Source organism: Helianthus annuus, chromosome 17 (assembly GCF_002127325.2).
Source record: "Helianthus annuus cultivar XRQ/B chromosome 17, HanXRQr2.0-SUNRISE, whole genome shotgun sequence".
NCBI classification, from domain to species: domain Eukaryota; kingdom Viridiplantae; phylum Streptophyta; class Magnoliopsida; order Asterales; family Asteraceae; genus Helianthus; species Helianthus annuus.
Window position 1 is genome coordinate 152086721 of NC_035449.2, and position 13477 is coordinate 152100197.

Below are 13477 nucleotides of genomic sequence, written 5' to 3' on the forward strand. Positions count from 1 at the left end.
TCTCGAGTCGAGACCTTTGTCTCGAGTTGTAAACTTTTGAGCCCTTATGATTTCGAGTCGAGACCTTGTGGTCTCGAGTCGAGATCTGTTGGTCTCGGGTTGTGAAGATTTAAGGACTTGATGATTTCGAGTTGAAACCTTATGGTCTCGAGTCGAGACTGATGGTCTTGAGTCGTAATCTGATGGTCTCGAGTCGTAATCTGATGGTCTCGAGCCCACTGTTAATAGCTGTTTATTGTGATAATAACTGAAAATTCGAATTCTAAGGGATTTTGAGATATAGTTTCCTATTTTAATGATGATCTAATTTTGTCAAAATATTTCGAAAATTTTATGTGATTATCAATTAACAGTTTTCGAATAAACTTAAAAGATAAAATTGGATCAAACAGGAAAAACACTCAATAATCCTAACTACATTCCAAAACATAAAGGAATTTCGAATTTTCCTAAGAACACATGATGAACCCTAAAAAAATAAAACATAATTCTGGAACCCGAAACCTGAATTTTAAGGCTTTTTATAAACAGATTTCGGACTTGATTTTAACCATTATGATTTCGAGTCATTTATATAACATTCTTTTTCCGAAAAAATTGATCTCGACACATCAGACTCGAAACCAGCCTTGATGTTCATTAAATTTTCAAAACTTATGTTTTCCAGATTTCAATCCCAGAATAATGGATAAAATCAGAACTGATTTATCAACATATGCTCTGATACCACATGATGATCAGTTCTGTTTAGAAATAATGGAAAACATGAAAACATACCTTTGATTGCATCAGCACAGGCCAACAGAGAATCCAGATAGAGACGCAGCAACAGGGTTGACATGATTGTCAGCTTTTGGTCTGGTTCCTCCTTAGGGTGCAATCTAATGATGGTGATGAAGAAAACCGAATAGGGTGTTCGGTTGGGAGAGAGAGGTCGATTGATGTTATGAACTAATAAGGTTGTGTAAAATTGTCTAACCTTTTAACCTCTACATTAGTCTCCTTATATATGCACCCAGGAGGAAACCCTAATTAGTTAATAAGGGTAATTAGGCCCATCAATAATTACCAACTAATTATTTAATAGGTTGTTATATATTTTGATTAGGGCTGGCAATTTTGACACGAACACGATAACACGACACGAACCTACACGAAGTTAACATGTTTCGTGTTTGACCTTAACAGGTTTCGTGTCTAAACAGGTCGACACGATAAGACCTGTTTAAATTTCGTGTCTAAACAGGTTAAAACCCGTTAACCTGTTAAGACCCGTTAGTGACCTGTTTATAATTTTAAATTAAAAAAATATATCAAATATGTGGGGTTAACATGTCATGTTCGTGTCTTAACAGGTCGTTTTCGTGTCTTAACAGGTCGTGTTCGTGTCTTAACAGGCCGTGTTCGTGTCTTAACAGGTCGTGTTCGTGTCTTAAACAGGTCATATGATATGTTGGTAACATTTTCGTGTCTTAACAGGTCATTTCGTGTAACCTGTTTATTAACAGGTTCGTGTTCGTGTTTGGAAAATTAGACACGATAAGATTTCGTGTCGTGTTCGTGTTTACAGGTTTCGTGTTCGTGTCTTATCGGGTTCGTGTCTTAACAGATCGGGTTGACCCGATATGCCAGCCCTAATTTTGATCCATATAATGTAAATGATTATAATGGCTACTAGATTAAATATAAAATAAAATATATTTAATCTTACAAAACACATACATATATACTTTGAAGTTTAATTTAAACGAGCCAAACGAGCGAGCCAACGAGCCAATTAACGAGCGAGCCACGAACTGAACCTACCTTGGCTCAGGCTCGGCTCGTTTACAAACCGAACCGAGCCAGCTCGTCTAAAACCGAGGTAACTTTGAACCAAACTTTTTCCAAACTTTTTTCGAGCGAGCCTCGAGTCACGCGTTTTTAAAACAACGTGTCTAAATCCCAACTTAAATTAGGCTTTTCTCTTCCTAAGGCCATGGGGTATGGGGCTTGGGTTGGGGGAAAACACCCAAGCCACCATCCCGGGGGCTTGGGTTGGGGCTTGGGTTTGGGCGTGGCCCCTTGGGGCTTGACTTTCAAGCCGGGCGTGGGGCGGGCTAGCAAGGTGACATGGCGGGCTCTTAACGGCCATGTGTCAACTCATGCCCCCAACCCAAGCCCCACCATACCCCATGGACGTGGGTTTTTTTTTTCCATTCCATGTGTCAATCAATGCCCAACCCAAGCCCCACGGTCTAAACCTCTCGCAAGAATAAAACCAAAGGGTTAAACCTACACATGAAACCATAATCAAAGGGGTAAACCTGCAACTCCCTTAACACATATCCCCCTTTTGTTTGCTCCCAACAACAAGCTCTCTCTCTCTCCTCTCTCTCTCTCTCTCTCTCTCTCTCTCTCTCTCCAAAATGATTTTATCTTCGTAATTCTCCGGATCATCAACGATCAAACTCAATTGAAACCCTAGAAAATGTTGTGTATTCATCTATCCAGATTCAATTAACTCTTCCAAATCTCAATTCCTCTCATCCCAAATCTCCTACAATCAAAACCCTAGCAATCCGGAGCCTTCAGATTTCAAATTCCCCAAACAAAAACATACAATCAACACAAAAAGCCTTAGATTTTGTGCATACGCATAACAACTGATGCTTTAGAGGAATGCGATTCGAGCTAGATGTATAATTTGTGCGATAAATAGCGTTCCGTTAGTGATTTCGAGATTGATCTAATGGAAACGAGTAGTTTGTGTTGTTAGATGATGTTAATTAGCGTAGGATTTTACGATTTTGATTAGGTGTTGTTGATGCAGAATTGGAGTGTATGTATACAAGCTTCGAAAGCAGTAGATTTACAACTAGGTTTGTTAATTTTTAATCTGGTAGAAGGTTAGGTTTTTGTTAGTTTTGCGAAATGAGCTTGGAGAACGAAGATGATACCTCGGTTATGGAGGCGTTCGAATTGGTTAATGAATCGGAAAAGTAATTACTGTGTTTTGATAGTTTTTATTGATTGAACAGCTCTCTTTTGGTGGTGTTAATTAGGGTTTAATTTGTGTTGGATGTTTCAGGAAACCGAGAGTTTCGTATACTAGAGATTTTCTACTTTCGTTGAGTGAGTTGGAAATTTGCAAAAAGCTTCCCAGTGGATTTGACCAATCGATTTTGAGGTAGTGTTTTTAGAATTTTATTATGTGAACTGTTCAAATCATTGTTATTGTGTTGTACTGATATATTGGTTCACTAATAACAGGGAATTTGAAGAGAATAGTATACAGGATAGGCCAAGAGCTCATGGGAATTCCGCGTTACAGGGTTTCCGTCGTAATGATTACAGCTCTTCACCGCCCACTAGGGGTGATTCAAGTAATTTTTCTCGTGGAGGCTATGGAAGATGGGACAATCGGTCTACTGGATGGAGTGATAAGGATGGGGATTCGCAGTCTGATACGCATCCAGGTTTGTTTTTTGAGTGAATAGCATGGTATAGTAGCATATAGTTGATAAGTTGTTATAAAGTTTGTGTTATTATCGTTTGGTTGTTTTATCCTTTCATTAATTTGCTATAAAGTAACCTGCAAGCTGCAACTGGAGATGCTGAGTTGCAAATCCTTGTCATGTAGTGTCCAACCTACTGTTTCACTCATTGGGCTTCTCTTGTATTTAATATAAGTTTTATATAGTTTTCTAATTTTGCTAATGATATGTTGGTTTTATAATGTTCTTATTTTCAAAATAGATTTTTTATCCCTCCAATAGATGACTGAGCTTATGTTTAGAGCATGTTGTTTTAGGAAGTAGAAAGACAGCCAATTTACCTCTTTGCATGTATCCCATTCATCGACTGATGATGTATTGGAATAATAAGTTATAATTTTCTCAGTTAAACGGCTTTTTCAATGTTTTCCACTTTTTACCAGCTATTAATTGTTAAGCGAGAATAAAAGCACGCTTGTGCTGATATGGGTATTGGGTAAAGTCGTAAACTAATAGCCATTTTAAGATAGTTTCATGTCTGTAATCTTTGACCTAAGAAATAAGACTATTCTAACATAACTAATATAGAAACAAGATTCTCCTAGTATGTTACACTGACAAGAAGAAACCAGTTTTGATTGATTGACTCATTGTTATATTGTATTAATACACGGTCTGTAGTATTGCAATAAAATAAAAATAAGTACATGAACAAAAAATGGTTATAGTTGTAATACAGTTATGAACAATTGGTTCTTTGAGTTCAGGGCATATGATCATCGGTTGACGTCATAATATCATATTAATATATTATAAATATGGTAAGATACTTGTGGTGTTAAAGCAGAAAACCTATACTGTACCATAAATATAATGCAAACAAGTATTCATTAATTGTATCGCATGTCAAACAGTGAAGCAGCATTTGTTACCATTATATATATGTGTGTGTGTGTGTTTATGCATTTATATTAAATATAGTTTTTTTTTGTTCAGATTCCGGAAGGTCTAATTATGGCAATCAATCTCGGCGACCATGGCAAAATTCCGAGCATGATGGACTTCTTGGTAGCGGTTCTTTTCCAAGACCTTCGGGATTTGCAGGTGGAACCTCTGCTCCAAAGGGCTCCACAAATGAACACCATCATCTCAATAGGAGTAACGAGGCATATCAGCCCCCTCGCCCTTTCAAGGTTTTAATTTCTAAATTTGCTTTTGTTAACCTTGTTTGGATCAGTAAAATTTTCCTTGTAAATGAATCTCTGTCTGTGAATGTGTTAGCAGGTGGGAGTTTCGACCCATTTACTTACGAATGGGTTGATTTATGTTATGTTAAATCTCTAAAGGGTAAAATCACAAATTTAGTATAGAGTAAAATGCCATTTTCGTTCGTGACGTTTGGACAGTTTTGCGATTTTCGTCCAAAGGTTTGTTTTTCGCATCTAGATCTTTGAAACCTTGCTATTTTCATCTGGTTCGTTAACTCCATCCATTTTTCTCCGTTAAGTCAGGGGTATTTCCGTCTTTTTTGTTAAATTAAAGGGCAATTTGGTCTTTTCAGGGGTATTTGGTCTTTTTACATAAAGTGAAAAAGACCGAATTGCTCTTTAAGTCAACAAAAAAGATGGAAACATCCCTGACTTAACGAAGAAAAATGGATGAAGTTACCGAGCCGGATGAAAATGGCAAGAATGCAAGATTTTAAACCTTTTGGACCCAGATGCGGAAATACTAACCTTTGGATGAAAGTCGCAAAACTGGCCAAACCTCAGGGGACGAAAATGGCATTTTACTCTTTAGCTTGTACAGGAACATGCCAAATGGATAATAAATCACCCAGTATAAAACTACTAGATTATATTATTCAAAAAACTAGATTATTATTGATATAATATGGTTTTGTGATTATTTTAACACACTAGTTATTTATATAACTTCAAAAGATTTGGACATTTTATTTCAGCTTAGGGTCAACTTGACTTGTACAGAAAACTACTGGTTCCAATCTGAACGTGCTTTGTACTATTATACAACCTGCTTAATTTTCCACCACCAGTCTGTTTGTATACTTATGTATAATTTACTGTAATGTTAGGCTGGTCCACCTTCTCGTCCAAACACTCACGACTCATTCAATGACGAAACATTTGGTTCCATTGAGTCTACAAGTCAGGATAGAGCAGAAGAAAGAAAGAGAAGAGGTAACACATTTGTACAAAACCCGAATTGTTTTCTGTTGTGGTTGACTGATTGATGATCTGCACAGTTGACTTATTCTTTAATCTCCTTTCAGCTTCTTTTGAGTTAATGAGGAAGGAACAGCAGAAAGTGCTACAAGAAAAGCAGAAAATGAATGCAAATAAGGTTAAAGGTGACGAATTTACCGATCTTGTTTTGGAAGAGGTTAAGGAAGAAGTGGTTTCAGAGGCTAGCGGTGAATTGAAAACTGCAGTTCAATCTGTTACAAAGGATGATTCTGGGAAATCATCTGTTTTGGTGCAGTCTTCCAAACCGCGCCCACTTGTACCGCCAGGGTTTAAAAGTACAATTCTTGAAAAGAGTTCAACCACAAAACCGGTTTCTTCGATTGAAAAAGAGGTAAATATCTAACCTATACTATATTATAATGTATTTGGGAAGGGCATTTTAAGATACCTAAAAGTTAAAAGAGTTTTTTTTTTAATTTAATGCTTAAGGTACAACTCTAAAATGAGGGTAAATTAGTCTTTCAAACACTAATTACATTTTAATCCTCTCATGAATTACACTTTAAACCTTTATTAAATTCTGGTTAATTAGTGGTTAAATTTTATCCCCCTTATAAAAATCTAACTACCCCACGATTTTTAAATGGCTACAACTTTTTTGTACCTTAAATTTTTCTTTAAACAAAAATTACACCATAACGAGTATTCTATTCTCTTTAATTTGAGTATACATTGCTATAGTTTTTTAATTAAAAAAATATATGTTACGTGATTAACAGTGTCTAGGGGTGAGCAATAACTGGATCATTAACCGAAACTGAATCGAAAACAGACAAAACCGAACTAAAATCAACCAAAAATTGAATTTTCCAAAAATCGGTTATTGTTTTCACCCTCGTTCAACCAAAATTAACCGAACCGAACCATTCATATTTTCATATATTTCCAGCCTTTATACCTCTAGTTCATGTATTTCATATTTTATACTTCCACTTCATGTATTTATACTTCCATCTCGTATATTCATACCTCAATTTCATATATTTCTAAACGAAGGTTTAGCCCAAGTTGGTTTTGGCTATTAACCAAACTTAAACGAACCAAACCAAAAACCGTCAATCTAACTGAATAAACCGAGCTGATTAATCGAAAACCAATTGGTAATAAAATAGACTAACCGTTGATTTTGGTTGAGGATAATAACCGAACCGACCGAACCATGCACACCCTGACAATGTCTGTGTTTCCCGTCGCATCGTGCGAGCAACTTTTTAGTCTAAAGTTATGTATATTGTTTTTATGTCTAAATAATGTGCTAGCTAATGCTGATTAATAGTATGTGGAGGTAGCAGTTTCAGCCCATTAACTTATGAGGGGGTCGATTTGGGTTATGTAAATAATATAACTAAAAAAGGAAACGGATAAATTTTTTGAAAGTGTCAAAAACGGGTCAAAAGTTTATTTTCATTACATAAATCTTCATAAATTGTTTTGTAAATTAGTTGTCATTGAAATATATATTTTATCATTCATATTTGACACCTCTGTTCTAAATTTCTTAATTAAGATGTGTTCTGGGTCCATCCAATCGAACCTGACCAAAATACCTGTTTTGAACCCTTACTCGATCGCCCATTTAGCTACTCTTATAGTATGTGTGTTCATGGATTTTGACCAAACGACTAGCAATGCCCGCAGAATGCTTTCTCTCGAGTTATGTACTTACCAATTAGCCGAATCTGTAAAACGAAGTGAACATTTATTTCCTGGAAAAGGTCAACTCAACTCATAGGGAATAAAGTTTATCATCCTATGATCTTTTAACCGACGTATTTCTTGTTCACGCATTATACAGCAGAATCCAAAACCCGGAATCGAGGAGATTCATTTGCTTGCCAAGGGTAACTACACTCAAAACGGGACTCTAGATAACCAGATGAACACACCAGCTGATCATCATTTGCATAGAAACTCTGGTTTTTCAGACGCTGTCGATGGTGAAGTTTTTGAACTCGTGACAAATAATAAAATTATCAGCAACTCCAGTCAGGAAAGTTCAACCTCCCTCTTAGGGAAATTTTTCGGCAGTGGTCCAACAATTAAAGATGCTGGCCCCACAGGTTTTCTTGAGGTACACTTCTATGAAATAAGAATATGTTTTATATTTGAGTAAAATGCCATTTCCGTCCTTGAGGTTTGGCCAGTTTTGCGACTTTCGTTCAAAGGTTTGTTTTTCCGCATCTGAATCCAAAAGGTCTCGTTAATTCCATCCATTTTTCTCGGTTAAGTAAAGGGTATATCCGTCTTTTTTTTTTGTAAACTTAAAGGAATTTGGTCCTTTTCACTACCCCTAAAAAGACCAAATTGCCCTTTAAGTTAACAAAAAAGACGAAAATACCATTGACTTAATGGAGAAAAATGAATGGGGTTAACTAGCCGGATGGAAATGACAAGATTTCAAACCTTTTGGATCCAGATGCGGAAAAACAAACCTTTGGACGAAAGTCGCAAAACTGGCCAAACCTTAGGGACAAAAATGGTATTTTACTCTTTGTATTTCGTGAAATAAAACTGTCAATATGTTTTAAGGCAATGATTTTTTTGTCCTGCAGCAGAAGAGTAAACCAGACGACCCTTTTAGTCAACTCAATGTCCAATCATCTAAATTTGCTCAGTGGTTTAATGAAGACGGTATGTTAATCTTCCCAGCTAATAATTTGCATTTATATTCCCTTATCCTCTTATGTGTGACACATCATATATTATCTTAAATTTTTATATAATGCAGAAAAGAAAGCGGTGGATGACCTCTCATCTAGCAGACCAAATGACTTGCTTTCACTGATCGGCGGTGGTGACAAAGCTATCTCTCAAGTTCCGAATATCATATCTGTCGATCCCGTTGCACCGGAATTACCATACAAGGGATTTGGAATTACCGAAACGCACTCAAGCTCGAAACATTTGTTCAACAATTTCAGGCAGGAGTCTGCAGTTGCACCACCTCCCGTTGCACCACCTCCAGTCGCTGCAGTCCTTACATGTGAAGACCTTGAACAGACTATAATGTCAGAATACAGTGTAAAAAGTTCAAATTCGCAGCCACCTGGTTGGAGTGTTTCCAGCCAAGAAAATGCGGATGCTATACCAGTAAATAATCATGCAACTCATCACTTGCTTTCGTTGTTACAAAAAGGAACCGCTGTTGATGAAGGACCGAATACAAACATCAGGCCCGTTGAGGCCCATCCTAGTTCCGAAAAGCCAAAAGATGGTCATGGTAATAATCAGGAAGCTGCTACTGCGGGTGCTGGTCAGAATCTGTCACTCGAAGCCCTTTTTGGGACTGCTTTCATGAAAGAGCTGCAGTCAGCTCAAGCACCCGTTTCTGCACAGAGGGCCCCACAGCCTCATGAATCATCTGCATCTAATGTTGATGGAATGGGACCCACCATGACAAATTATGAAAGCAACAAACAGCCTGTCAAGTCAGATGAACCTGAAAACTGGTTAAACTTTGATGGTCAACGGGTGGGTGTTGACTCGTCCCGTAAACAAGTCATTGGCACAGGTGAAATTCAGCTTCCTGAAGAGGAGAGCTTGATTATAGGTGGCGATCCGGCAAATACCCGTAATCCGAATATAGGGAAAATGTTACCAGCTGAAGTGGCGTTTGATATATCGGAGAAACTTGCAATTCTTAATTCTGGTAATCGTATTGTTCGTGGGCCGTATGACATGTTGGAGCCTGAAAGACAATTTAACAATCATACTCGTAGACCAATGTTTCATCCATTAGATCCAAACCCAAACCCAAACCCGCAACATTTGAATTCCCAGATGAGATTTCCCGAGCATCTCATGCAACGTGACGCCCATCTTAATCAACAATTTCCCGGAAGCATGCCGGTTCCTTTTCATCACCCTGATGCTAGGGTTACAGGGTTTGACATTCCCGTTAATGTTCATCCTCAAATGTTACCACAAATGAGGATGCAAGGCAACATTCCACCACCTCACATGCTGCGTGATCTTCAGAGACCTCATGCATCCAATGTTATGCCGGATCATGGATTCCCTTTTCCTAATCAGCAGACCAACATCGGTGGACTCGGTTTGCCGTTATCTGGTAATATCTTCATGCTTTTATTCACGGTGTTCGTAATTGTGTTTTGAAATTATAGGGGTGTTAAATGGGTTGTGTTGACATGAACACGCCTTGTTTGACCCAAAAGTTTTTTCTATCAATGCTCTAAAGTTACAAATTCACAATTAAAAAGCCAGTCGAAAATTTTAGAGTAAAATGCTATTTTCGTCCCTGATGTTTGGCCATTTTTGCGATTTTCGTCCAAAGGTTTGTTTTTCCGCATCTGGATCCAAAAGGTTTGTAATCTTGTCATTTTCATCCGGCTCGTCAACTCCATCCACTTTTCTCCATTAAGTCAATGGTATTTTCGTCTTTTTTTGTTAACTTAAAGGGCAATTTGGTCTATTTCACTATATGTACAAGCATTTAGCATAATGTACAAGCGAGTCCTTAAGTGATCAAGACCGAATTGCTCTTTAAGTTAACAAACAAGACGAAAATACCCGACTTAACGGAGAAAAATGGATGGAGTTAATGAGCCGGATGAAAATGACAAGATTTCAAACCTTTTGGATCCAGATTCGGAAAAACAAACCTTTGGACGAAAGTCGCAAAACTGGCCAAACCTCAGGACAAAAATGACATTTTACTCAAAATTTCATTTCTCTTTTCATCACATTTTCTACTTTTCTACTCTGTTCCATTAGCTTTTATTTTATGAGATGCTTTATTTGGTACGCTAATACCCCATGTGGGTCCCAGTTGCTGATGGTAGCAGTGGAAGCAACCATCCGGAAGCATTACAGAGGATGATGGAGATGGAACGGTGGGCCCAGCAGTCGAAGCAGGTACGCCCGGTCAACACAGGACATAACCAACAAGGGGTGTATGGGCACGGGCCTGAGCTGGATATGGGCTTCCGATACAGATAGATATGGTAAGGATATGAATGATAGTTGTGGTGTGGTGTACATGGGATGTTGTTTGCTACCTGAAATCCACATTTGTAGCGGGCCACCGAGGTTAGCGTGTTGGTTACCGAAACCGTAAGAAAACAGAGATGTGGAAGTTGTTTTCGTCATGATTTTTGTTCAGATTGTTGGACAAAGTATTCTAGTTAAAGTTTCGTCTTCTTTGATACCATTTGCTGAGATTCTGAATGTAGATTCGTGATGTTTTATGTTGTAATGCATATCTACTTACAGGTTAGTTTTGTTTAATGGTGGGTTAACATGCCCCTTTTAATTAATGGGTCAACCTGAAAATGACCTGTTACAGGTTGATCTAGACACAACCAATTTCATATACGGGTTGACTTGCTATCCTGTTTAAGGGTGTTCTTTTATTTTTTTTTAATTTTATTTTTTTTTCAACTTTACTATTTTGATTTTAAATGGCTTTTATTTGAAAAGTGTCGACAATTTTCATAACTTTTCTGTTTTAGAGGCAACCCATATGAGGGGTACTATGCTTCGGGTGTATGATCAATGTACATGAGGCTTGTACCTAGGGCTGTAAACAAACTGAAGGAACACGAACAAATTTGAACGGTTCATGAACACTTACCGAACAAAATTTTTTGTTCGTGTTCGTTCATTATAGATATGAGCATGCTAGAAATGGATGTCGAAGGGAGCAACAATGGGCTTGAAGTCTTAATAGTGGAACGAAGGCCGATGTATTCATCGATGTGAATATGAGGAAGTAAATAGGAACGGTGTAAAAACTAAAAACAAGGTAGGAATATGGCTTTCTATTTTAAATGTTCGGGTAAATTAAATAATATAAATGTACAAATTTTTTTCATGAACATAAACAAATGAAAATGAATGATCGTAAATGAACGAGCGTTCATTAACACATTATCGAACGTTCACGAACACAATTGGATGAACCAGAGCTTTGTTCATGTTCGCATAATTAAGTAACCGAATGAAATTTCTTATTCATGTTCGTTTATTTATTAAACGAACGAATGTAAACGAACTTCTCGGCGAACAGTTCACGAATCGTTCGTTGAACGTTCAGTTTATTTACAGCCCTACTTGCGCCTCTTAGTGCTTTTGTGCGCTTTAGGTGACGCTGCTTTACTTGACCCTGTTTTTAGGTTTGTATTGTTTAGTTTTTTCGCTAGGAATGAAATTAATTAAGGTGATAGTTTTTAACTTATCTAGAGGTTGTTAGGTAGTAAAATAAATACATATCTGTAATATGTATCGCTTAATGTGTTAAGTGTTATTTAATCTGTGCATGACTTTATAGTCTAGTGGCATTTTCAGGGTGAAATAAGGCTTTGAGACCAATAAGTCATGGGTTCGATTCCCACAAGGAAGGTGTTTCCTCATGAATTGGTGTATATGCATTATGCCTAGTGGAGATGGATTATGATCTGGTGGTTTCGCTGGTGGCACGATGATACTCCGGTGGTCCGCCAGTGATCCAAATTTTCCGTTTATTTAATTTACTTGATATTTGTAATTGTATACTTATATGTATTATATGTTAATGTGTTGATAATGTAGGCTTATATATTATGTTTATTAGTAGTTATAAACTTTTCGTGTTATATATTTAATAGCTAGAAGTTATTCTTTCTCAAAATTTTGAGATATGTTATCTATATGATTTTAATTCTCGTCATAGTTTTAACATATATTATAATCTTAAAATATTTTGAGCATTTAGGGGAAACTATAATGTATTAGCTAACTAGTCGATATTTTGCTTTTCCAAGAAAAGAACATAACTAGTGGGACTCTTTGCACTATATGGCATGGTTTTGGTCAGTATCGATTCAGTTCATTACAATACCGGTGTGATACTAAACGAATACCGATACCGGTATCAATGGTGTTCAGATGGTATTGGTACATTTTGTCATCGTACAAGTACGGATGCATTGCTCGAATTTTTTTGTCTGTGGTGTTGCTGGGGTCATGTGAGTAGACATATTTTTAGCATTTATTGAAATCCCATTTTTAGCTATGATTTGCGAATGCGTATTCAACACTCTCTAGAACTCTGCAATAGCAGGGACGTCTTTGAGGGTGTGTAGGATGGGCGATCACCCATATATATTTAAAAAAACATAATTTTAGTAGTAATTTCATGCTCTAGAGGGGATCCAACAAGTCAATAACCATCTACAATTAGTCAGTTAATCAACTAATCATTTAACCCAAATACCCAATACCTCTTTAGCCCTTTTAAACACTTCACGAAGTTGAAATTGAAGAATTGAGATTGGTTACTGATGGACAGTGAATAAGCGCTTAGGTGGTTGACAAACTCCTCGACTCTACATAGAATCGTCCCTTTGGATAACTAATTAAGGGGTCCTTTTTTACTTGTCGCAGGGCCCTCCGAAATCTTAGGGAGAACCTGTCACATATTATATAGATATAGGAAATTTCCAAAGTGTTTTTTTTGATTGAACTAATTGATTTTATTAAAAAAAATTGACTCCATTGACATGAAAAAAATGTATATATATTTTTACTAAGTTAAAAGAGTGACGAGTCGATAGCCTCGTGGTGTTGGTGAGTTAGATAAAACTTAGGATAGGAGAGGTCACAGGTTCAATCCCCATGGTGTGCAAGTTTAGCCATTAACAAAATAGAGTGACAAGTCGATATTAAAGAACCAAGAACGAAAACCGATATTGAATTGAAGAACACTTGTGATCAAATATCAATCATGAGCAAATG

General features: G+C 37.0%; 1 protein-coding gene across 4 annotated transcripts; it reads left to right on the plus strand.

Annotated features, from left to right (window-relative positions):
- The first annotated feature begins 2293 nt into the window (after positions 1-2293).
- Positions 2294-10990, plus strand: LOC110926212. 4 transcript variants are annotated; one of them, XM_022169967.2, is made up of 10 exons: positions 2294-2981; positions 3071-3169; positions 3253-3458; positions 4473-4669; positions 5572-5677; positions 5770-6074; positions 7542-7814; positions 8296-8374; positions 8472-9812; positions 10533-10990. In XM_022169967.2, exons 1-10 carry the CDS (start codon positions 2914-2916, stop codon positions 10700-10702), a joined length of 2844 nt encoding a protein of 947 aa, XP_022025659.1. In that variant the 5' UTR covers positions 2294-2913; the 3' UTR covers positions 10703-10990. The 4 variants fall into 4 exon arrangements, with proteins under 4 accessions (XP_022025659.1, XP_022025661.1, XP_022025658.1 ...); XM_022169969.2 differs by having other exon boundaries at positions 8299-8374; XM_022169966.2 differs by having other exon boundaries at positions 2296-2981; positions 7539-7814.
- Positions 10991-13477: the final 2487 nt, after the last annotated feature.

What these genes read in the sequence shown, in the direction of transcription:
- LOC110926212 (XM_022169966.2), top strand. Translation starts at nt 2,914, where the DNA reads ATGAGCTTGGAGAACGAAGATGATACCTCGGTTATGGAGGCGTTCGAA. An exon ending in AGCCCCCTCGCCCTTTCAAG is followed by an intron (nt 4,670 to 5,571) that starts GTTTTAATTTCT and finishes CTGTAATGTTAG; the next exon opens with GCTGGTCCACCTTCTCGTCC. An exon ending in TCAGTGGTTTAATGAAGACG is followed by an intron (nt 8,375 to 8,471) that starts GTATGTTAATCT and finishes TATATAATGCAG; the next exon opens with AAAAGAAAGCGGTGGATGAC.